This window comes from Dromiciops gliroides, chromosome 2 (assembly GCF_019393635.1).
Source record: "Dromiciops gliroides isolate mDroGli1 chromosome 2, mDroGli1.pri, whole genome shotgun sequence".
NCBI lineage: Eukaryota > Metazoa > Chordata > Mammalia > Microbiotheria > Microbiotheriidae > Dromiciops > Dromiciops gliroides.
In genome coordinates, this window is record NC_057862.1 from 251,147,332 (window position 1) to 251,173,341 (window position 26,010).

Genomic DNA, 26,010 nt, shown 5'->3' on the forward strand with positions numbered 1-26,010 from the left:
ATAGGCAAGAAAAATGGAGATAAAATGTTCAGATAGGTAGGAAGCTAACCAGGAAAGAATGGTGTTAGGATAATCCAGGGTGAAGAACAGAATATCCTAGAGGATAGTCAACAGTGTCACATGCAGCAAAAAGGATGAGGACCGAGAAAAAATCATTCTGGGAGAGAGCAGTTTCAATTGAGTGAGGTTAGAAAGCAGATTGGAAAAGATTGAGGTATGTTTAAGAGAAGAGGAAGTGGAGCTAGTAAATGAAGCTATATTTTCAGAGCCAAGACAATGATGGGGGAAGGAGGAGATGGATGGATGGATGATAGATATACATGTGTGTATATGTTTTTTCCCTATTATCTTGATTATCTCTGCTGTCCTCAGCAATTGGGGTTAAGTGACTTGCCCAGGGTCACACAGCTAGTAAGTGTTAAGTGTCTGAGGCCGAATTTGAACTCAGGTACTCCTGACTCCAGGGCCAGTGCTCTATCCACTATGCCACCTAGCTGCCCCCCCATAGGTTTTGATAAAACACTTATTTGTTGTTTCTTGATGGTTACCAAGCTTTTTTTTTTTTCTATTTCATTTTATTTCCAGTCCAATTATCTATAACAAAACACTTCTTTCCCTTGATGGGTTTTTTTTTTTTTGGTGAGGCAATTGGGGTTGTGACTTGCCCAGGGTCACACAGCTAGTAAGTGTTAAGTGTCTGAGGCCGGATTTGAGCTCAGGTACTCCTGACTCCAGGGCTGGTGCTCTATCCACTGCGCCACCTAGCTGCCCCTAGACAAACATCCTTAATGCTTCATAATTGTTTAACCAGACCACCTTATACACTATCTCACAACTCTGCTTCCATTATTCCAAGACAGGAATTCTCAGACTTTTTATGTCATGTATCCTTTCTCAAAATAATGTGATTAATAAGAAAACCAATTCTTTTAAAATACTTATCAAAAGATTTTTTAAAACCAAGTTCATAGACACCAAGGTTAAGGCATATTGTTCCATATCTCATTCTACACAGCTAGCAGGCTCTGAGCCTTTTCTTGTTGCACCTTATTGTATTGTAGTATCTTTTCCTCAAAGCTCCAGCCCAACAAGTCTTCATTCGGACAGCTGGGCTTCTTCCTTGATTGTTATTATTATCTCAGGGAAAAATGTCATCAACTCCATTTGGTTACTTGATAACTCAAATACAAATTCTGACTCCCAACCACTCATGAATTTGCTTTAAAAATTAACATTTGGCTTTTTTATCTTTCACTAAACTTGCTATAATAATATTCAAACTTAAGTTATGGAGTTATTATAAAATGATTTGCTAAAGGAGATCCCTTAAATAGCTCCTTTATTAACATTTAAAAAAATCTGTTTGGCAAACAACTTTTCAGGTAAAGGGGCAAAATTAAGTATGCTCACTCTTGTTTGTGTTTTCCTTTTTGTATTGTTAAAGATAATAATTGTCTCTCAGTTCCTTGGGGGCAGAAGCTGTTTAAATGGACCACATGTAGACAAATTGCTTGATAAATGCACTTGGTTATAGTTTGCTTTTTGCTGTATCTTTAGTTCTATTTTATGTTATTTTTTTTCCTCAGTAAACTTGCTAGCTCTTCAAGAATGAAGACTTAACAATTATTTTGTACTCCTTCCCTAAGGTCTCTAGAGTAGTGCTTTGCATGTTAGCTTGTTTGTCACTGGATTCAGTGTAATTATTTTATAACAAAGTAGTAAAATAAGAACTCTCAATCTCTTATGCCAACTTGAAATTTTAATATTTATTTTTAGGGATTGGGTTTGGGTTATTGTAAAATGAATATAAGAAAGGTCCTACTCTGGTGCCCTGTCAATGGCATGAAGGTGACACACTGAATTTTTTCAAAGGCAAAGACAGCAGAGCATAGGGTCCGAGAAATTCTTACCAAGCTAAAATGTGTTTGAGAACAGATCCAGGAACAGACTTGTCCTCAAATCAGCCTATCAAAATTTGAAGAAGTTCATCTGCATCTGGTGAGGAATTTTATAGGCTGCAGCAATTTATTAAACAGACTGAGGCATGAAGGTCTTATGCTCTGCATAGTAAGAAAATCAACACGAACACAAATGCCTGTGATCTCTGCTCTTCCTAAATGTTTTTACAAACTCTTTGAACTCTGTTTTAATAGGACATTCTGGAATTTTGCCAGGAAATAAGGCTAGGCTTATTGTCCTAAACTTCGAAAACTCTACCTTTCCTCTTTGAAGGAGTTCATTTGAATTACTCCCCCCAACTAACCCATGAAATTATGGGAAGATTGCACAAAATGTAGAGGCAGATTAAATTGAGATGAGTATGCTAAAGTAGTAGCCCCTTGTTTCTAGGATTAGTATCTATAAACATGTCTAATTTACATCCCCTTGAAAGAAAGGAGATTCTTTACTTTAGTTCATGCTGTAACATTTGTCATTAGTTAGAGCCTCTTCCCGCTTGCTGTCATTTTGACTATTAAATCTTTTTACCTATTAAGACATAGGACTGGGGGCAGCTAGGTGGCGAAGTGGATAAAGCACCGGCCCTGGATTCAGGAGGACCTGAGTTCAAATCTGGCCTCAGACACTTGACACTTACTACCTGTGTGACCTCATTGCTCCGCCCTGCCCCCCCCCCCAAAGACATAGGACATGGAATTGGTGAGTTTCTAGTAGCCTTATGTCCACCAGCACCTAGTTTCTCAGTATAGAGAACTCTGTATCCAGCCCAAGTTATTGTTTCAAAACATGAAGACTTGTGCAGTTCAAAACCCTTAGTAGAAGCTAACTTACCACCAGTCACTAAACTGTATATAGGTATCATTTAACCCAATGATTCTACTACTAAGCCTATACCCCAAAGAGATCAGAAAGGGAAAGCATCTACATGTGGGAAATATTCACAGCTGCACTTTGTTGTAGCAAAGCAGAAGACGTGGAAACAGAAGAGGTGCTATCAATTGGAGAATAGTATGTAAAAGAAGAAAAACCAGGAGATATACAGAAGGAAGTTCAAAAGGGGATACCAGCAGGACAATGTTGGAACTCTTGTAACATTTGAATTTTCAAAAGAAGTAATACTTAGTGGTGATTCTTGGCTTCTGACGTACTTTTTTGTACTTCTGTTTAAAGGACAGTTTGTTCAAAGAAGGAAAAAGAATTAAACTATCATTTTCTACCCTAAGTCTTCTCTTTTCCAGGTTAAACATGTCTAGGTTTTTGGTTTGTTTTCCAACAGATTCTTTTATGGCATGGTTTTTAGACTTTCTCCCCTCCCCCCATCTCAAATGCTACTTTCTATATGAAGCATTTCCTGTTTTCCTCAACTATTAGTAGTTCCTTTCTCCCAAAATTATCTTGCATCCATTATAAATATGCCTGTATTTGTATATATTGTGTCATCCATCTAGATTGTAATCACAAGGGCAGGATTGTTTGGGTTCCCTTTGGTCTTGGGGGAGGGGGGGGGGCAATGAAGGTTAAGTGACTTGCCCAGGGTCACACAGCTAATACGTATCAAGTGTCTGAGGTCGGATTTGAACTCAGGTCCTCCTGAATCCAGGGCCAGTGCTTTATCCACTGCACCATCTAGCTGCCCCTCCCTTTGGTCTTTTCTATACATGTCATGGTGCATGGCACAAAGTATGCACTTAATAAATGCTTGTATATTGATTTGGTCACCTTTTTTCTGTATACTTTGTCTTGTCAATGTTCTTCAAATGTGGTACTGAACTGGACAAAATACTATTCCAGATATGGTCTAAGTGGGACAGAGTATACCAGCATTCTCCCCTTGCTCTGGATATTAATGCAGCCTTAGATCACATCTTGTTGGGAACCTAGTGAGCTTGTATATCACTAAAATTCCCAGGCCTTCACATAAACTTCCTATACATTTTCTCTGTGCAGCTGTAGTCTGGTAGACCTCCTGGAACTCCTGAACTGCCACCCATTGTGCTGCTAAGGCCACAGTTTCCTTTGGTTTTTTAGGACAAGGCTTCTTAAACCCCTTATGGGGTCATGTAAAAATATCTCTGGTGAAAAGGGGTCATGAGTAGAAGTTTAAGAAGCCCTGTTCTAGGACCCTAAATACCTCTGGTCTCACAGTGACTCTGGCATAACTGGTAACACCTTCTTACCAAGGACAAATCCTCTTGGAGTCATGAGAGGAGACTAGGGTCATTTTTACAAGTCCCCAAAGGCCAGAGTTTGAAGTCTATTCTAATGCATGAAGCACCGTGGTGAAATGAAAAGAGCTCTGTCTGAATTTTCATTCAGAGGATATGAGCTCAAATCCCAGATCTGCTACTTAACACATTGGTCAAGTTATTTAACCTCTCTCTCTCTAGGCCTCAGTTGTTCATCTGTAAAATGAGGAGATTGGACTAAATTCATCACATAGGTGACAAGATGATATTCCTAAAGTACAGGGCTGATTTCTTCACGTCTCTTTTTGTTGTTGTCATTGTTTTTATTCTTTATAACAATGTATTATTTATTTTTAACATTGAAAGAAAAATTGAGTTCCAAATTCTCTCCTTCCTGACTTCCCCCACCCATAGAGAAAGCAAGCAATGTGATATCAGTCATACATGTGAAATCATGTAAAACCTCTTCCCATGTTAGCTAGGTTGCCAAAATAAAGGCAAGAAAAAGGAAGTGAAAAAACTTACACTTGAATTTGCACTCAGAATTACTGTTTTCTCTCTGGAGGTGGATAGCAGTTTTCATCATGAGTCCTTTGGAATTGTTTTGGATTGTTGTATTGATTAGAGCAGTTAAATTTTTCACAGTTGCTCATTCCCCTTTCCGCTTTTCAAGAAATTTTATTGGCTTCTCTGTCTCTAGAATAAAATATACTATCTTAATTTAACTACGTCACCTGGCCAAAATTTACATAAGTGAACTGAATCATTTCTTCACCATCAGACAGGTTTGGGTTGGGAAGAACATTGTTTTTGCATTATTTTGAGGGGAAAAAACACATAAAAGAACAGAAGATAGAAAAAATTACAAGATAGGGATAAAGGGAAGAAGGAGTATGAGTTCTATCTGACATTGCAAGTGAGAGAGATCCTTGCTGGTTCTGTTAGACTACTTATTTCCAAGGTATTTTTTACTTGAAATGGTCTTCCTTTCTACTACCCTACTTTACCTGCACACTCTCAAACTAATATGTTTCAAGCCTAATTCAGGTTTGTTTGTTTTTTTTCCATAAGACCTCTAAAACTTTTCAAACCACCCTCCAATATACGATAGCTTTTCTCAGCAATACAATGATCCAAGAAAAATTTTAAAGAACTCACAATGGAAAATGCTACTCACATCCAGAGAAAGAACTATGGAGTTTAAATGCAGATAGAAGCATACTATTTTCTTTTTTTGTTTGTTTGTTTTTCTTTCTTGTGGGTTTTCCTTTTGTTCTGATTCTTTTTTCACAACATGATTGGTGTGGAAATTTGTTTAACATGATTGTTTATGTATCAGATTGTTTGCTGTCTTATGGAGGGAGAAAAATTTTGAGCTCAAAATCTTATAAAAATGAGTGTTGAACACTATCTGTACATGTAATTGGAAAAAAAATAAAATACTATTAAGTAAAAAATAAACCACTCCATGTTTTTTTAAAAACCCTGCACTAAGACTTTTGTGACACTCTAAACTATTAAAACTTAAAACTACTAAGGAAGAAAAAATAATTTTCAACTGTGTATCCCCTAGCACATGGTGAGCCAAATGTTTTGTTTTGGTGCATCTACTTAAGAGAGGCATCTAGGTGGTGCGGTAGATAGGGAACTAGGCTTGGAATGGGGGGGGGGGGGCGGACGGACGGACACAACTCATCGTCCTGAGTGCAAATCCAGCCTCAGACATTGTGACCCTGGTATAGGAAATGGCACACCACCCCCAACATCTTTGCCAAGAAAACCCCAAATGGGATCACGAAGAGTCGGACATGACTAAAGAACAACAATCTCTTTAAGGAAAGCTTGATTTCTGGATGGTAATTTAGTGCGTACAATGTATTCTGAGGTAGGCTGTGATAACTTTTTTTTAAGTGAGGCAATTGGGGTTAAGTGACTTGCCCAGGGTCACACAGCTAGTAAGTGTTAAGTGTTTGAGGCTGGATTTGAACCCAGGTACTCCTGACTCCAGGGTGGGTGCTCTATCCACTGTGCCACCTAGCTGCCCCTCCCATAACTTCTTGACGGTAGCTTTCCTGTATGTGTGCCGTAAACATTACAATGCATTCTGGAAGATGGCCCTTGAGTTTTTGCTTGTACTTGTAGTCAACTTCCTTGTGTGGTATGATAATGGAAGAAACATTGCTTTTGACATTAGATAAACTGGGTTTAAATCCCATCTTTGCTACTTATTTAAGCTTTGTGATCCTTGAGCAAGGCACTTTAACTTTTTTCTCAGCAACACGGGAGCGGGGTTGGAATTGATGATCTCCGGAGTCTGATTTGAGAGAAAATACTTTCTGCCTCATAGCTCTTTTCTATTAGCTTGCCACAATGCCCAAAATTCACTACATTAAATATCCCTTTGGTTAAAGCCCTTCAAAAGCCCCAAACAAAATATAAAATAGTTTACAATTGCTATTCAACAGGGCCATTGAAAAAACAGAACCTCTCTATTAATGACAAACTAGAAGTGAGAAAGACAGGGCCTCACTGGTTAGAAGTGAAGTAAATCACCAGCCATGCACCAAGTTTGTTATGAATGCCTCTGATAACAAGTTTCAGAGAAAATAAATTCATTTTGATGGAAATGTGTGGGGGTTTTTGCCACCCCCCCCCCACAAAAAAAGAAACCATTCTTTTTCTCTCTCTTTCTGATGTGGTAAGAGCACTTATTAAAGGCTACTTTTCTCTGAGAGGGTATGTTATATAGGAAGGAATATAGAAAGCAGAGCCATTAAGAGAATCTAATAAGTGAGGTAAAATATACATTCAAGCTAAAGTATATGATAAATTTCGAGATAACAGGGGATAGGAACTGGACCTGAAATTTTATTGATGAAAGGGACTAACAGATGAGGAATCTCTCCTTCTAAAAATGCAAGATGATACTTTCTCTAAAACTTAAAATCTTAGAGAACAGAGGTAAAGTGACTGGCCCAAGGTCAAACTTGAGCTCAGTTCTTCCTGGTTCTAAGACTAGGGCTCTATGTACTACATCAGAGCACCTCTTAAGGGAATAGTATAGATAAAGTATAGGGAAATGAGAGACCAGAGGTCCCTAACCTTTTCTTTATGTCATGGACCCTTTCTCAGAATAAAGTTTTTAAATTCATAAAATACCTAATATTACAAGAAAACCAAAAGTTAATGAAAATAAAGATTTCCCCCCAAATTTATAGACTCCTCTGAAATCTATCCACAAGCCCCAAAGGGTACATAAGACCCCAGGTTAAAAAAATCCCTGAGACAGATGCTATAAGAATTTCCTTCAGCAATGGTCATGTGTACAAAATCCATATTAATTCATTAATTGGCTAATACACATGCTATTAACTTTTTTTTGATACAGCTAATAGAAGACTAGTAGAACAGGATAAAACCATAAATGTAGCTTATCAGGATTTTAGCAAGACACCATCAAAGTGTCTCTAGGATGTCCTTGTGATAAAATGAAAAGACATGTCAAACAGTTCCAACCCACTTAACTATTATATTGGCTAGGTCCAAAAAGTATGACAATTAGGGGCTCAAAATGAGTCAATGACTCTTCACTGAGAGCCAGTTTGATTCAGTGGAAAGGATTTTGAATCAGAATTTACTACCACCTTGTGGGCAAGTCATTTCACTACTAGACCTTGATTTTCTCATCTGTAAAATGAAGGGTTGGACTAGATGAATAAATCCTTTCTAGCTCAATCTGGGTACTGTGAATAAAGAGAGGTGTTGTGGGACTTCATCCTTGATTGATCCTGCTCTACTTTTTTATCAACAATTCAGAGGAAACCATAGAAAATAGAGTACTTAACAGATTTGTGGATGACAGGAAACTGGGGATATTGCTAATGGATAACATTGCCCTTTGACTTCATGGATTTTAGACTCTTATGGGTAAGCCATAGAACAAGATAGAATGTCAAGTGCAATAGAAGGGGTACAAAATGCTGTGAATCTCAGAGAAGAGATAAAATACTTCTCAGCTGAGCATCAGGGAAAGCTTCATGGAGAGCATGGCATTTTGAAAAATGGATAGAAATTGGACAAGCAGAACTGAAAGCAGGGCATTCCTCAAGTAGGAAAATATTTAACAAAAGCATAGTGTCCTTGTCGAGGCATGCCACTTTTATGGTTCAGATGCCAAATGGGAAGCAGCTACTTCACTCTACAGGGGTAGTTTATTTTAACCTCAGATTTCTTATGGAAGTTCCACACATTCCTAGCTGGCCTGTCTATCTATACTTATTAGGTGCTGTTGCTAGGAATTGAATGTCTTTCCATCTCTAGGATTGATAACACCTTCACTCCCTTGGAATATATGTAATTTTTTTTTGCCCAGACTTGTGATTTTATAGATCTCCCAGAGATGAAACTCCTTCTATTGATGCAGATTAGCAACAGTTTTTCAGTTTATAGTCTTAATTACCTAGGGGTGGGTACTGAGGTTGTGACTTGTCCAGAACCAAATAGCCATTGTGTGTCAGAGGCAGGACTTGAACTAACCCCATCATCAGATTTCAAGTGCAGTTTTTCAATCCACTGTGCCAAGCTGCCTCTCTTTTACATTAAGTAGAAGAATATGAGATTCAGTGTTATGTAAATGACAAAGGTATACTGCTTATTTTGAAATATATGCATTTTAAAGAATCTAAATGAGCAAATGTTTTGTAGGATTAGCTCAGAACGGCGAAAGGAAAAGTCTCGAGATGCAGCCAGATGTCGGAGAAGTAAGGAATCTGAAGTTTTCTATGAACTTGCTCACCAGTTGCCTCTTCCTCATAATGTGAGCTCACATCTTGATAAAGCTTCTGTCATGAGGCTTACCATCAGTTATTTGAGAATGAGAAAACTTCTAGATGCTGGTAAGTAAGTAATCCTACTATTGTTTAATGTGAGTGATGGCTTAGAAAAAGTACTACCTTTTATGGACTGATCAAAATTGTAAAGGTTTTATTTTATTAAGGATTTGTTTCCTCTAGCTAACTTTCCCTCTTGAAATTCATCTCTTTTGGGGCAGCTAAGTGGCACAGTAGATAAAGCACTGGCCTTGGATTCAGGAGGACCTGAGTTCAAATGCGGCCTCAGATACTTGACATATACCAGCCGTGTGACCTTGGGCAAGTCACTTAACCCTCATTGCCCCACAAAAATTTTAAAAAAGAAGAAGAAATTCATCTCTTTTTTTCTTTCATTTAAATTGTTTTGTTTTTATTAAGGCTTAGAAATATTTTCAGTTCTTCACCTTATTTTGCACTACTTTTAACACTCTAAGCCAAGGACTTTTGAGATAGGTTTTTTGTTTGTTTTTGTTTTTAATGATAAAGTGACTCTTTACTTTTCCTTTTTATAGGCCCATCTCCTTGCCTTACTATCAGTATTCGCAAAGAGTAGCTGGCAAGTCTTATTTTAGATTTTTTGGCTTCTAGACTTTTGCACTCTTTAAACTCGTGTTATAGGAAAATAGTATTTATTATTTACATGGGAAGAAAAATATTGAACACTAAAGAAAGGCTAAATTTAATAATGTTGGGTTAAAATTTATTTGTTAAATTCTTAATTATATTTAATACACTTGGTATGCCCCCTCTCTTCATTGTATAGGCATACTTGGGGTGAACAGTTTCCAATTATTGCTTAGAAATATCTATATGCTATAACCCTATGTATATCTATGTGACATGGTATATATCACACCATGGAATACTGGTGACAAAATCAAATAGAAACAGATTCCTGTGGCTTTGTATTGACTTAGAAAAACACAAATTAACATGGTCTGTGTTGTATTATATTTTTATATGCCTTTGATATCTGAAAATAAATCATTTTTTATAGGAGATCTGGAAGCTGAAGCTGAGATGGAAGCACAGCTAAATTGCTTTTATTTGAAAGCCCTAGATGGTTTTGTTATGGTTCTCACAGAGGATGGTGACATGATTTATATGTCAGAAAATGTGAACAAATGTATGGGATTAACTCAGGTAAAAATATTACATTGAGCAGTGTTTTGTCATCATGATGTCCTTATTTCAAGAAGTAGAACTTATTTTTTCCCTTATGTTTACAGTTTGAACTAACTGGACACAGTGTATTTGATTTTACACATCCATGTGACCATGAGGAACTGAGAGAAATGCTTATACACAGGAATGGTAAGAAGAAGAAATGTTTGATTTGATGTGATGGATGGTTTTCATGAGCCCTATTCAATCAGAGACTATCATGAGTTCTAATGTATTAAACACATTTTAATTACTTATTGTGATCCTTCAATTTAATTCTTACATAAATATTTGCTTTAAAATTAGTATTCAGGGGGCAGCTAGGTGGTGCAGTAGATAAAGCACTGGCCCTGAAGTCAGGAGTACCTGAGTTCAAATCCGGCCTCAGACACTTGACACTTACTACTAGCTCTGTGACCCTGGGCAAGTCACTTAACCCCCATCGCCCCGCAAAAAAAAAATTAGTATTCAGAAAATTAAAATAAATGGATGCTATAGTAAAGTAAATTTGCCCATGTGATATGCTACAATATTTTTATTTGAGACTGTTTAAATTGAAAAGGAATAGATAACAAATTTATTTCATATCCAAGAAAATACAGTAAAATTGTAGCTGTGTCCTTGGGCAAAATTTATTTGCATTGTCAAAGATTTTCAGTTAGCTAATGGTTTTATAAAAGCAATGAAGGTTGTTTTTGAAAAATAATAACCATTTTTGGGGCAGCTAGATGGCGCAGTGGATAAAGTACCGGCCCTGGATTCAGGAGGACCTGAGTTCAAATCCAGCCCCAGACACTTGATAGTTACTAGCTTTGTGACCCTGGACAAGTCACTTAACCCTCACTGTCCCACAAAAAACAAACAAACAAAAAAATTCCTCCATTTTTATTCATAGTTTTGGGTTCCAAATTGTCTCTCTCCCTTCCCTTCCTTCTCCCTGAGGTGGTAAGCAATCAGATATGGGTTATACATTGTGAGAAAATAATGGAGTTTTGGGGACTCAGACCCACACACACAGGAACTCTGGATGGTTTTACAGGGCCAGCCCAGGGTCAGGAGAATTTCAAAGGAAATGTAGATTGACCTTCCTAAGTAACTAAATAGGAAGTTAACTAGCTTAAGACCACCTTCAAGTAATGTCAATCAATGGACTTGAATGCTGTCAGCCAATTAGCTTGGATGAAGGTGGAGTGACCCACCTCTACCTGAGACAGGTTAAAAAGCCCAGGAGAGGGGTCTTGTGCCCTCTTGGCACACTTCCCTCTCCCACACTGCTCTCACTTTCCCCGATATCCTAGGTATGTAGGGCTTCTGAACTTTCTGAGCTCCACATGTTCTTTCTTTAGTAATATCTAATATACTTTAATAAATACTTAATGCCCAAAACTGGTGCAGTAGCCTCTAATTTCTAAGTAACAAATATATTAGAAACCCCAGCTAATTTTCCCTACACTTGGGACAATTATAGGGCGACCCCACATAAGTTTTTATTCTCCACAACATGTGGAATTATGTAAAACATTATCATATTAGTCATTTTGCACAAGAAAACTTGAATAAAAGAAAAAAATAAAAGTGAAAAATAACATGCTTCAGTCTGTGTTCAAGCAATATCAGTTCTTTCTTTGAAGGTAGATAGTATGTTTCAAACTAAATTCTCATATCCTCTAGAATATGAAAAACAGTGTAGATTTTAATATTCTCTTTCAAAAGAGTATAATTCCTTATTGAGAGTCAGACTTAATGGTATCATGTTCCTCTTATTTGCATTTATGATGAAACATTTTCATTTTGATTCCTAAAAAACACTAGACAAAAAATGGAAAAATTTCAGTGTATCTAATTTCTGCTTTGTAACTATGTAAATGTATTTGTCTAAATCAAGTTTGATTTGCTTAAATGAATTACAAATAATTCAGATTTCAAAACAAATAATTTTCTCTTCATATATATTTATAGAGAATCAGAAATTACTGTTAACACAAAGTTTGATTCAAAACTTGTGCAGGATAAAATTGTTTGGTCTAAGATAGCTTATTCACTTTTAATAGAAACGGCTACCTCTTTGGGATTTTTTTATTTGTTTTAGAGGTTTTGTATGGACTTTTCATATGTGGTGTGTTTGTAGAAAATAGAACTCAGTGACTATTTTCAGGAATGTGATCCTGAGTTTAATTGGATAATAAAGTATGGCTCATAACTATATTTGCTATTTAGTTCATAAAGCATTTTATTAGAAAAATATTAATAAATAATCTTTATATGAATACACAGAATCAATTCTTGTAAAAATGCCATACACACTATCAACCTAACTTATTGTGTAGAGAAACCAAACATGCTGAACAATACATCCAGGAAAACTACATCATACATTGGGGCTGTCTTTCTCTAATATCCAAAAATCAGTCTGGTTCCATTTTGCCTCAGTAGTTGAAAGTGATTTTCAGCTGTGACAATATGAAAAGTATTTACAAGTGGTTCAGTTGATTGTGGTTCTAGACCCTGACTTTTGGGCATTTAGGCTCATTGTAGCTGTGTAACCAATCATTACTTTGATAATAGTCAAATATTTGAGTCAACCCAGAACTTCTCCAGCTTCTTTATTGTCATATGACTTAGAAGTAAAATAGAACTAGATTGAATAATATAACATTAACACAACACAACAGCAAGTTGATGATTGGTGTAGAACTCATCTGGACAGATTGTTTTCCATTGTAGCCTAGTTGGAGTGGAAGTGGATGGACTTAGTTCATGCTTTGCTACAAAGTTTAATACATAACTTTGGAGAGACCTGTTGGTGTCTTAACAGAGAAAAGGAATTTTACTCTTTCTTCTAATGTATGCACTTACATTCCATACCTCCTGTTGTGATTTTATTGTATTTCCTCAATACTATTAATGGTAAAGTTGAGTAAGTTTGTACCACAATTTGAATTCCTCTCTAATTTGTTGTGTCTTTTGAACAGATCAGTATAACAAGTGCATGGTCATGTCATATCTATAAAATAACATGGCAGGGCCAAAAAATTATATCATAGGAGGTCTATTTGTATTTCTACTTAAAAATAAAATTTCTTTCCTTGTTTCATATTAGGTCCTGTGAAAAAAGGCAAAGAACAAAACACAGAACGAAGCTTTTTCCTAAGAATGAAGTGTACCCTAACTAGTCGGGGAAGAACTATGAACATAAAATCAGCTACATGGAAGGTAGTAAGCATGGTTTTTGCATGTGACTGGCATTTGACCTAATGATAGGTCCTGAAAGCAGCTTGGTGATATATTCTACTAGGTATCATTGTAGAACTGGTATAGAAAATAACTATTCTTTTCATTGAATATGTATGTATTAGATTAATTCCTAATTTAGATAAAAAGTCTCATCATTTTTAAAGGTTATCTTACAGATAAAATTGAATATTACCTAAACACAGAAAACAATTTAAACAAATTTTTTCCCCTTTGAACTTAGCTCCCTGTGATTCTTTGTATGCATTAGATGTTAGAGAGATTTTTAAATTCCTTTAATTTAATCATGGAAGGTGAGTGTTAGTGGTGGGGAGAGGTTAGAGTTGGATGAACTTAACTTGTGCTTGCTTACTTGTTTTGGTCTCTCTCAAAAATCAGCTATAGTTTGTGGAATATTATGACTTTATCCCATTTTTGTTCTTATTTTCCACTTTTCTTCAAGGGGAGCTATATCCTCCAGTCTCCTTTGGTAATATGTGCCAGTTCATTTAAAATAGAAATTTATCAATCATCTACTATGTTCAAGGCACTAAGCTTACAAAGACAAAATAAGGTATCATCCTTGCCTTCTATGAATTTACAAATGAATAGCAAGGGGATGAGATATGTATAAAAAGAACTATTCTTTATTATTCTTTAAGGCAGAATGTGATGCATACAAAAGAAAGTTCCAGACAAAATGCTGTGAAAAATTTAAGGAATCATTTTCAACTAGGTTGTCAGGAAAGCCCTCATGTAGATATATGAGGTGGACCTTGAAGGAAAGGAAGAATTTCGTCAAGCAGAGAAAAAGAACAAAGAAAATGTCCATGTTAGGCAAAGGGGGGGTGGGGGAGGAACATGTGAGGAAAAGACAAGGAGCTGGGAAAAAGTAGATAACTGAGCAACAGTCCACTTTAGTTGAATTAGATTACATTGTAAAGTATGAAATAGGATTGGAAAGATACTTGAGAGCCAGATTAGACTAGATATTTTACTTGGTAGTTGACAGGAAGCAGCAAATGGTTTTTGAGCTTACCTGTGAGTGATATGATCAGAGCGCAATACATTTGGAAGATTACTAAGCAGCAGTATGGAGGATGGATTGGAGAAGATAGACAGTAGAAGGAAGACCAGTTAAGAAGCTGTATAATTGGGGCAGCTAGGTGGCGCAGTGGATAGAGCACTGGCCTTGGAGTCAGGAGTACCTGAGTTCAAATCCAGCCTCAGACACTTAACACTTACTAGCTGTGTGACCTTGGGCAAGTCACTTAACCCTAATTGCCTCACTAAATAAAAAAAAAAAATTAAAAAAAAAAAAAGAAGCTGTATAATAATTGAAGTGAAAAGTAATCGGTGCTGAAAAGTAATGATGGTAATGAGAGTGGAATGTGAAGACCAGCTACTAGAGAGATATTGTGAAGGTAGAATTGACAAAACTTGACTGAAAAAAATCTCTGCTTTTAACTGGCATAATTGCTCATCTCATTTGCTCAAGTCTCTTTCTTCATTAATCCATCCTCCAGTTTCCCAAGTACTAGTCTTTTTTTTTTTTTTTTTAAGTGAGGCAATTGGGGTTAAGTGACTTGCCCAGGGTCACACAGCTAGTAAGTGTCAAGTGTCTGAGGCTGGAATTGAACTCAGATCCTCCTGACTCCAGGGCCAGTGCTCTATCCACTGTGCCACCTAGCTGCCCCTCAAGTGCTTTTCTTAAAGCAGAAATCTGATCTATCACACCCCTACTCAAGATGTTCCAGAGGCTCTCATTTGCCTCTATGATAAACTACAAAAAAAGCTAACTACAGCCTAGTTTTCTAGGCTTCTTACACATTACTCTCTTTCACAGATTGATTCTGCCTTTATCCAGGCTGTCCTTCATAACAGAAATATACTTTTTCATTACTTTAAAACTTGGCTCAAGTGCTATTTCCTAAAGGAGGCCTTTCATAATTGCACTCATCCATTACTGTCTTCCCCATCCCCTATTTGCCAAAATTATATTGTATGTATACATATTGTTAGCCTTGATAGAAAATCTGAGCTCCTGAAGAGTAAGGACTTTATATCTGTAGCACCATGTGGAATGCCTGGCACTTAACAAGTACTTGATTGTTATTGGGGAAAAAATGATTTAATAGAGGAAAAAGATCCTTAATTGATTTCTCTGCTCTGCCTTAGAACAAGAAATACCCTCAAAGAGTCTGTTTTTGGTTTTTTTGGTTTTTTTCCCTTACCCTGTTTGTCTAAGAAGTAGGCCATGGGGAATTAGTGTAATATATAGGGATACCACAGCAGATAAAAAAAGTGTGAGCCATTCATTAAATTGAACAGATTAAAAGGTTCACACACAATTATGTCTAATCCATACATCTCTGAGCTCTTTTTCTGCATTGTTTATCATTTTTTAAAGCTCTTATATAGGATGAATAATAATTGATATGTTTTCCATATATCCACCTAGGTACTTCATTGCACAGGTCACATCCGTGTGTATGATACTTGCAATAATCAGTCTCAGTGTGGGTATAAGAAACCACCTATGACCTGCTTGGTATTGATTTGTGAACCCATTCCTCATCCATCAAATATTGAAGTTCCTTTGGATAGCAAAACTTTTCTCAGTCGCCACAGCCTGGATATGAAATTTTCATATTGTGATGAAAGGTAAATTAACTACTGACACTTAAAAATTATTCCAAAAGATGTGACCATTCATAAAGTCATAGATTTAGAGATGGAAAAGACCTCAGAAGTTATCTAATCCAACCTCCATATTTTACAGATAAAGAAACTAAGGCCAAGGAGGTAAAGTATTTTATCCAAGTAGCAAAGTCAAGTCAAACACAGGTTCTCTGAATCAAAATCCTGACCCTTTTTCCTCTGTACTACTCTACCAATTAGTAAGCAATAAATCATAAACTTGAGTCTACTGAGTTCTATATGTGCTTTTAACAACCTTGCAGATTGTTAAGTAAAATTTGTACACTTAGAGAAAAATCCATCACGTAGACCCTATAAAACTACTTGTATATCTATTTGTTGGGATCGAGGAAGAGGACCTCTTACTTATCCCTAATTATTTCTGAAGTTGAAGAGCTAGGAAGTAGATGAATAGCAGTGTCAAAATGGGAAAGGGCAGCTTTGGCTCTTGAGAAATTTCAGTTCTATTTTTCTAGTTTAGAGGTGTCCAGTTCATATAATTTTCTTAACTGTAAGTTTGGCTTATGGAATCCCCTGGCTCTTTCTAGCTCTTAAATTGAAATTTTATAGCTGTGTTTTCTTTTTCCATGACATTACTATGGTACCCAACCTTCCGCCTCCATTTCCCTACCCCACCCCACCCCCAGTTTTAAGGCTATTACAACCTCTTCCTTTCTTTCCACAACACCCTGTGCTTTTCAAGACTGTATCACGTTTCACTCCGAGCTAAGTTGGGGCAGGACCATTTTGCCTTGTTTGCTTTAGACCCCTGTTAATGAAATTGACAAAGAAAGTTGCTCCTAAAAATTCTCAGGGAAGAGTTCCCTATTCCCCTCCAATAAATTCCAATTTAATAGGAATTATAATATCTACAGACAAGCAGCCCTTGGGATCCTGTAAAAATTCCCTTTTAAAAAGTACCTAACATGGAAATTTAATTACAAAATAGATTAAAGAGGTGATTTTTTAAAATCACATAGTTCCTTTATGTTCCCAGCCCCTTATAAAATATAAAATATTTGTTTTATAAAGATTCAATTTGCTTTTCTCAGAAGGATATATATTACAAAATATAGGGCTTAATTGTACTTACAATTATTTTATATAGAATAAAAACCATAAGGAGAAAATATCTGCAAACTCTTGAAAAGAAATTCCATTTATTATTTGAATATACTACCACATGAGTTGGATTTTCTGAGTTGATATGGCAGTGCATAGGAATTAATAACAGATAAATTAAAGGTTTAACCTTGGTGAAAAATCAATATTTAGCAAAAACAACCAAAAGAAGGAAGGTGCTAAAAATAAGTGTATGTCTGGAACATTTTTAGATTTGATTTGTGGTTATCTGTTATGATCAGTATTTGGAAATAAATATATAAGCCCGCTTTTCTTAATATTTATTTCCTATGTAATAGTGCCATCTGGTGGTCATGAAGTAGTTATTGATAGAATAGTCCATTTTTAAAGACTAAAATACTTTCATTATCATAATACTATCAAAGCTTTCAGCTTCTAGTCTGACAATACCAACAGTATTCTTCATTTTTTGCTTTTGTGAGAAAATACTTCTTTCCTGTGAGTATATTCTGTTTAGTTATTTGATTAGTGGCTATCCCATACTTTCTTTTTATCCATCTCAGTTGGAAATTCCCTTGAAAACCCAAAAGCTTAAATCTAAATATTTAACTTGCTGACAGAAAGTAAAATATTAGTTGTTTATTCTTAGCATGAAGTAGGTTGCAGGGTAATAAGGCAGGGAAAATTAAATAGCATCATGATTAATGAGTCTGATGCACACAGTATGGAAGTTTATTTTATTTCAAGTAGATTTTAATCATATGAACCTTATTCAGGATTGAGCAGATCAAATGAGATTTTTGTAAAGTGCTTTGTAAACCTTAAGTAGTTATGTAAGTGTTAGATATTATCATTCAAATGTAAGTTCAGATTATTTTTCCAAGCCAAATTTAAATCTCATGTATTATCTTTTACTTTGATTTCATTGTTTTCATAAAAAAATGGTGATTATTGGAATTTTGTATAGAATGTTACTCTAAATGTCCTCAACTCACAGAAATTCTGCCCTGCAAAAAACCTAGTTATACACTGTATATTGGTCATGAGATTTTAATTTGCATTTTAAAGAAAAAAAATTTTTTTTTTTTGCAGGGCAATGACTTGCCCAGGGTCACACAGCTAGTAAGTGTCAAGTGTCTGAGGCCGGATTTGAACTCAGGTCCTCCTGAATCCAGGGCCTAGGCTTTATTCACTTAACCACTTAGCTGCTCCCGAATCTGATCCTTTTTATGTCAATTGATATTAAATTGTGAGTTATCCAACTCATATTTGAGAACCAGGCATTTTACCAGTATCTTGCTAAAAGCATTCCAAAAATTCAAAAGAAATTAAGTACATAGTCTGATTTTCAGAGTGCCAGACCTAGAGTCAAGAAGACTTATCTTCCTGTGTTCAGTCTACCCTCAGACATTTCTGTGACGCTGGACAAGTCATTTAACCTTGTTTGCCTCAGTTTCCCCATCTCTTAAACTGAGTTAGAGAAGGAAATGGCAGACTACTCCAGTATTTTTGTCAAAAACAAAAACAAAAAAACAAATGGGATCACAAAGAATTAGACATGACTGAACAACAAAAATGGATAAGTACCACATTGATCCAAACAGAGGTTGTACTCCTAAAATGAACTTTGAAAATTTAAAAAAAACCTAGTACAGTGAAAAATTATTATGTGACATTATATTAACATTTGACTTTATTTTAAAAATATTTTGCCATGTGAAAATGTAAAGCATTATAGCAAATTGAAAGGAAATTTAATGGGACAGTTTAACATGCCAAACAAATATGGGCAGTTGGCTTTTTTGTGTGTGGCTGAAGGTGAAAGTTGGGTCATTCACTTATCCTTCCTTTTGCCTTTGTGTCTCCAACCCCAGTGGCGTAAAATGCAAATAAAAATGGGAGCCACTATCCATAATGGCCATATGTTGATCTAGTTTTAAAATGTAATGCTATTTTTTTTTTGGTATTTTTATTTATTTTGCTAAATAAATCCCACTTACATTTTAGTCTGGTTCAGGCAGCACTGGGAGTGTTTTGGGCAATGTGTTGTGTGTTTGACACTTCTGTCCTACTCATTCCCTGTTAGGGTAGCCCCTTACAGTTTTGAAACCCTCTCCCCCCTATTCTATGAAAGGTATCTTCTTTGCCTCTTTTCCCTGCCTATTTTTTACTCTAATATTGGGCCCCCATAAAACCCTTTCTGCAGCTTTTTAATAGCAATCCAGAAGTTTACAATATCCAAGTGGGACAAAGGTACAAATTCTTGCAAGACTCCTAGTGATCACTTTTTGTTACCATATACCCCTGGTGATGTTTTCTAGCCCTGGTAATTCATGAGTGGGCAGGTAGAAGAGGGAGCTAAATGTCGAGAGACTCTTCAGTGCAGTGAGATCCTTCTAGAAGCTCTGAGAGGGCTCTCTTTTGCACAGGTACCTCTCATATGCATACAGGCTATTGGGGAAGCTTCTGATACTGTTTCTGGATAGACTTGAAGTTTAAGTTGTCTTTGTGGTATTAAGAATATAATCATGATCAACACTCAGATTTTATACCAGCCAGATTTAGGGAACAGGGAAATGTGGCCTGTATTCAAACCTATTACCATAAGTGACAGCTTTCAAATTGGATTTAGTTATCTTGCTCATTGATTGGACAGAATATTTGCAGTTATGTATTTATTGAAACAAATAGGACAAGCTTAATTTATCATTTGTTCCAGGGTATCTAGTTTTGAACATACTTTGGTGGGGTGGGGGAGCAGGGAGGAAGAAGGAAGAATTAAAGTTGCTGTCTTGACTACCTTAAATTTGGGATTTTATAGAGATAATAAGAAATGTTATTTTATCTTTAAATTTTTATATTTTTTCCTTGTGCTTTATCTAAAAGAATTACAGAGCTAATGGGATATGAACCAGAAGAACTTTTAGGTCGCTCAATTTATGAATACTACCATGCTTTAGATTCAGATCATCTGACCAAAACTCATCATGATAGTAAGTAAGATTGTACAACTAAAGAATCCTCTAAATATTTTCTTACTGGAAACTTACTAGGTGATAAAACATTAATTCAACACTAATTGTAATAGAAGGGCCACATAGTTCTTAACATCCAGACAAGTTGGTACTTTATGGTAGAGAATAAAAGGGTTAATGGGTTGTCTCTGTCGGTAGGGGATGTAGGAGTTACAGTAAACAACCTTACACCTACACAGAAGGTCCAAATCTGTGATTAGGGATCCCTAGTAGTCTTAGAAGTACAACCATTACTGTTCCCAGAAATTTAATGGCTTTAAGCCATCATACAAAGTTATCTGAATGTTAAAGTTTAAGTCTGGGAATTTAAATGTCCTGGTATCTATGGTGACAAGGGAAATTCCCTTCAGTGTCATCTTCCGTAGTGTCAGAGCTATACATCCTGACCCTTCAGTCTCTCCCATCCTTGTCTACATAATTCATTAAGGGGATGCAGTTGTTATTGCTTCTTAACATTTTAAGTTGAAAGTTGGGGTATGATGGCCTAAAAGGGAGTAATTTGATTGTGGGAGGGAAAAGAAGTTCTGTGATTTTTAAGTGAGTCAGTTTTATTTTTCTCCCCACAATGGAATTTTAAAGTAAAATAACCTCTTAATGAAAGATATTAAAATGGAACTAAGAGGAAAATAAAATTTCTTCCCTTTCTCTTGATAGCCACATTTTCGCTTTTGGAAAATAAATTTTGCATAAATTTACTTTTCATTCCTAGTGTTTACTAAAGGACAAGTCACTACAGGACAATATAGAATGCTTGCCAAACGGGGTGGATATGTCTGGGTTGAAACTCAAGCAACTGTGATTTACAATACTAAAAACTCCCAGCCACAATGTATAGTGTGTGTAAATTATGTTGTAAGGTAAGTTTAGTGCATAAATTCATTTGTTTGGGTGAACTAAATGTAGTACTTTCTATAATGTCATTTGTATTATGAAACTTGGCTTTTTCTAATAGACGAGCAACTAACAAAAATAATTTGGGGTTATAAGCATTCTATGAATTTATTTCACAGGCCTCTCTTCTAATTCTCCACTTTTCTCTTGACATAATAGTATCTGAATAGTGCCATGTCCTCCAGGTTTCTATGAAGATGATGCACAATTCTACCTATTTCACTTCATTACAAATGTGTATTAAGCCCTTACCACATGCAAGGAACTGCTCAGGGTACAAAGAAAAGTAAAATAGACTTTTCCTTTGGGAGCTTGTGATCTATCATAATATGTTCTTGAATTTCCCCAATCATGTTTCATATAATACTCTTATCTAGATGACATCTTTAACTGTTAAGCTGTTTTGTCTAGCTCAAGCCAAATATGGGCAATTCATCCCTCCTCATAACCTTACTCTATTATTTTTGTCCTTTGCCCTCATCTTCCTCTATACTATTTGATTTGGTGATCTCATTAGCTCCAATGATCATCACTATGCTTCTGATTCTCAAATCTTATCCAGCCCTAAACTTTCTGCTAACCTCTAGTCTCTTGTCTCTTACTTTCCTATTGGATATCTAGAACTGGATGTCTTGTAGACATCATTTAACTTGTCTAAAATTGAACTCATCTTTTCTCCAAAAACTACCCCCTCTTCCAAATTTCCCTCCTATTGTTGTCAAGGACACCACAACCCATCTCCCAAGCTTACAACCTAGGTATCATCCTTAATTTCTCACTATCTCTTACCCCACCCCACCCCCATATCCAATCTGTTGCCAAGGCCTATTGATTTCACTGTTTTAACATACCTCAAATACTCCTCCTTCCCTCTTCTGACACTGCCACCATTCTAGTGCAGACCTTCATCACTTCATGCCTGGACTGCTATAGTAGCCTGTTGGTTGGTCTGCCTGTCTCAAGTCTCCTCACTCCACTCAGCATCCAAAGTGATTTTCATCTTCAAAGGAGATTGCTTGAGTTTGGTGCTCACACTTCCTCAGAACCCTCAGTAGCCTCTGCCCTTTAGATTGGAATGCTAGTAGAGCTGTAACTCTTCCAAAAGCCCAACAAAGGCTGAGAAGCCCTGCAAATTCTTCCTTTCCCAAAAGGTCCATGGATTTCACTCCACCATCATCACACTCTTCCTACCTCTTTCCACCCACAGAAAATGATGGTCTGTGCTCTCAATAACCCTATATTCTAAATGGGGAAGATAGAACAAACAAAAGTAAAGGCACAAATGAATTACATGGAACTGCAAGTTAAATAAATACACATAAAGAAATGGAATGTAGGGCTTATTAGTGACAATTTTCTGGGGAAAGTCATTTTTAAACTAAAGGAATTTATAGTTATTATATGATTAGGACAAGGAAGAATGAGGGTACTGGGTAAAGGAATGTGTGAAGGCATAGAGGTGAAAGTGAGCAAATAATACATAGTACATGGGAAGGCAAATACATTCTCTTGGTTGAAACAGTCTGGGGAAAGGGGGGTGATAGGAAAAGATGAACACATGAGCTAAGCAGATTGGTTGTCAGAGATTGCAGCTAAATGACATTTGCACTTGTCTTCCTATGGCAGTGACACAACATATCAAAGGATTCCTGAGATCCAATTTTGCTATTAAGTTTTAACTGGTTAATTGAAAAAGTGGCATTTATTTCCTTAAAATTGCAGCACTGACTTGGATCTTTGTTCCTTATATAAATATCCAGTTAATTCTCATATTTTTGTATATCCTTAATCTTGTCTACTAACTGCGCCATTACATAGAGGGAAAGAACCATATCTATTTAAAGTAAGAGTTGACCAACCCAACAAACTGGCATTCAACAGATTATTTTAATGATAGTGCACTTATAGAAAGATTATGTTAAACTTAGTAGCTCTCAGGGATTCAGTTATTCTCTAACTGATGATTCTTAGATCTGTTTAGCCAGCCTTAACCTCTCCTTTAAACTTTAGACTCAAATCTCCAATTGCTTTATTGAACATGCCAAACCGGATGTCCTGTAGATATCTTCTACTCAGCATGTCCAAAACTGAACTCATTATCTTTCTTCCCAAACCTTCTCCACTTCTGAAATTGTATATATTATTCTGAGGGCATCACTATCCTCTCAGGCACCCAGGCTGGCAAACCTACATGTATGTCATCCTTAACTCCTCACTTTCTCATTGGGGTCCTCCCATATCTAGTCTAGTCTATTTCCAGGTTCTATTTTTCCTTTCTCTTGCATGTGCCCCATTTTCTCAGCCTGACACTGCCATCACCCTAGTGTAGGCCCTCATCACGTCATACCTCAACTATTATACTAGCCTGCTAGTCAGTCTGTGTACCACAAGCCTCTTTTCCACTCCAGTCCATCCTCTACTCGGGTATCAAATTGATCTTCCTATAGCTCAAATCTGACCTTATCTTACCTACCTCATCACCCAATTCAGTCAACTCCAGTGGTTTCCTATCATATACAAGATCAAATAAATCTTCAAAGCCCTTTATTTCCTGATCCTCTTTTACCTATCTAGTCCTATGTACTCAGAGTTTCATAGATACTGGCTGTCCTTGCTGTTCCTCAAACCCAGCCCCAGGCACTTTTACTGACTCCCATATCTAGAATTCTTTACTTCCTCATTTCTACCTCCTGGCTTCTCTGGCATTTTCCAATTCACAGCTAAAATCCATCTCCTCCAAAAAGCCTTTCCTGATTCCCCTTATTAGTAGTGCCTCCCTTATTAGTAGTGCCTTCCTTTTACTGATCATCTCTAATTAATCCTGTTTTTCATCTCATTTTTACCTAATTGTTTTCCTGTTCTCACCCTTAGACCATGAACTTCTTGAGAACAGGGACTATTTTTGTATCCTCAGCACTTAACGTGGTTCTTGGTTCATAGTAGACACTTAACAAATGCTTATTGATTATCTGATAGTCCAAAAAAAATTTTTTTACTCAGTTCATTCAGAGATTTGAGTGTAGATACTAATTTATAAAGCTTGTATTTCATTTGAATTCTTAAGCCTAAGTGATAATTTATTATGCAGGTTAACCTATGAAAGTAAAACTAAATAACATTTTTCATAAAATGTGTTATTAATAGGTTTTATTTTAAGAATGTCATCTGAAGGTTTACTTGTATTATCAAATGCTCATTTAGAGCTTACTAATAACTCTTTACCTTTGTCATAGTGGTATTGTTCAGCACGACTTGATTTTCTCCCTTGGACAAACAGAATGTATGCTAAAACCAGTGGAAGCAGTTGAAATGAAAATAACTAAGTTACTGACTAAGGTTGAAACAGAAGATACTAGCAGCCTCTTTGATAAACTTAAGAAGGAACCAGATGCTTTAACTTTATTAGCCCCAGCTGCTGGAGATACTATCATATCTTTGGACTTCGACAGTAATGGTGGGTACATATTTTAAAATGTACTTACTACATAAGGTAATCTGTGTTTAGTAAACAGTGAGCTATATTTGGTTTTATTTATCATCCTTTATTGAGCCAGTAGCTTCTAGACAGTTGCTTCAGGCTAATTTTATATACAAATATGTGTGAAAGAATATACAGGAGTATGAAATGTGTCATTTCTCTGACAGGACCATTAGAACAAAGAGCTTGCTCAGTAGAATTTCATGCTGGTACAACCACTTGGTAGTCTTTTTTTCACTTTTCTAGTTTTATATTTGGAGCCTTAGCCTCCTTCATAAATGTGTTTGTCTTTCTGCTGCATGCAGCATTTCCATTTCTTTTAACATTGTTTGCAATTATGTTTCACTGTGCTCTTACTCATAATATTTGATATGATTTGTTTAATTTGGTATACTGCTCATTTAATTTTTTAACTTGGGCAGTTTAGTAGAGTTGCAGCACAAGGAGTATAGTTTCATGAAAGGCTAAAAAAACCCACTGTTGCATGTGCCCTCAAGCTCTGCAAATAAAAGCCACATTCCTAAACCAGAGCACTTTATATGTTTAGCATATGGACAAAAAAAACTTTTTTCAGTGGCGTGCAATTAGTAATTACTTTGAACAGTACATTAAAATATAAAGAATAATATAATATACTTAAGTACATCTGTAACCCCTAACTTTTGCAAACTTTTCCCTAAAAAAGTGTGATACAGTTTTTGTCATTTGAGCAAATTAACCAGGTATTTTGTATAAAGTGACATATGCTTTTGAATTTAATGAGGTTATAAAGATATCCTACAGATTCACTTTTCCTCGCCATCATTCCAGAAACAGATGAGCAACAACTTGAAGTTCCATTATACAATGATGTCATGCTCCCCTCATCTAGTGAGAAACTACAGAATATAAATTTGGCAATGTCTCCATTACCCACCTCTGAAACTACAAAACCGCTTCGTAGCAATGCTGACCCTGCACTCAATCAAGAAGTTGCACTGAAATTAGAGCCAAATCCAGAGCCACTGGAACTTTCTTTTACCATGCCTCAAATACAGGATCGTCCAGCTAGTCCTTCTGATGCAAGCACTAGACAAAGTTCACCTGAGGTTAGTATCTTGAACTATAATGGAATATTTTTGTTTTCTTTTAAAGCTACAAGTTCTTTTTTTGCATAAGAACTGAATCTAGAAATTTGATGCAAATTTTATTTTCAACTCAAGCACTTCTGTATCTTGACATGGAATACTTGTGTTCCAAAAGGAAGATAAATGTGCAAACAAAAATAACCAACAAGGTAATTTTAAGAGGAAGAAAAGCACCAACTGGAGTGATCAGGAAGCTAAGTATTCTGAGAGGTAGAAGTGAGAGAAAGTGTGTTAGTTTGGAAAATAGGAACCAGACTCTACAAGGCTTTAAAGACCAGCTTGAGA

At 36.2% G+C, this 26,010-nt stretch overlaps 1 protein-coding gene across 1 annotated transcript in view; it reads left to right on the forward strand.

The window, feature by feature from the left end:
- The window catches only part of HIF1A (hypoxia inducible factor 1 subunit alpha), a 49,080-nt gene that overhangs the window by 13,794 nt on the left and 9,276 nt on the right, over positions 1–26,010 (forward strand). The window contains exons 2-10 of the mRNA XM_043984757.1: positions 8,850–9,040; positions 10,014–10,159; positions 10,246–10,330; positions 13,281–13,393; positions 15,873–16,075; positions 20,081–20,187; positions 20,939–21,086; positions 24,354–24,574; positions 25,409–25,686. Of these exons, the coding sequence (XP_043840692.1) occupies positions 8,850–9,040; positions 10,014–10,159; positions 10,246–10,330; positions 13,281–13,393; positions 15,873–16,075; positions 20,081–20,187; positions 20,939–21,086; positions 24,354–24,574; positions 25,409–25,686 (1,492 nt within the window). The remainder of the gene's footprint in view (positions 1–8,849; positions 9,041–10,013; positions 10,160–10,245; positions 10,331–13,280; positions 13,394–15,872; positions 16,076–20,080; positions 20,188–20,938; positions 21,087–24,353; positions 24,575–25,408; positions 25,687–26,010) is intronic.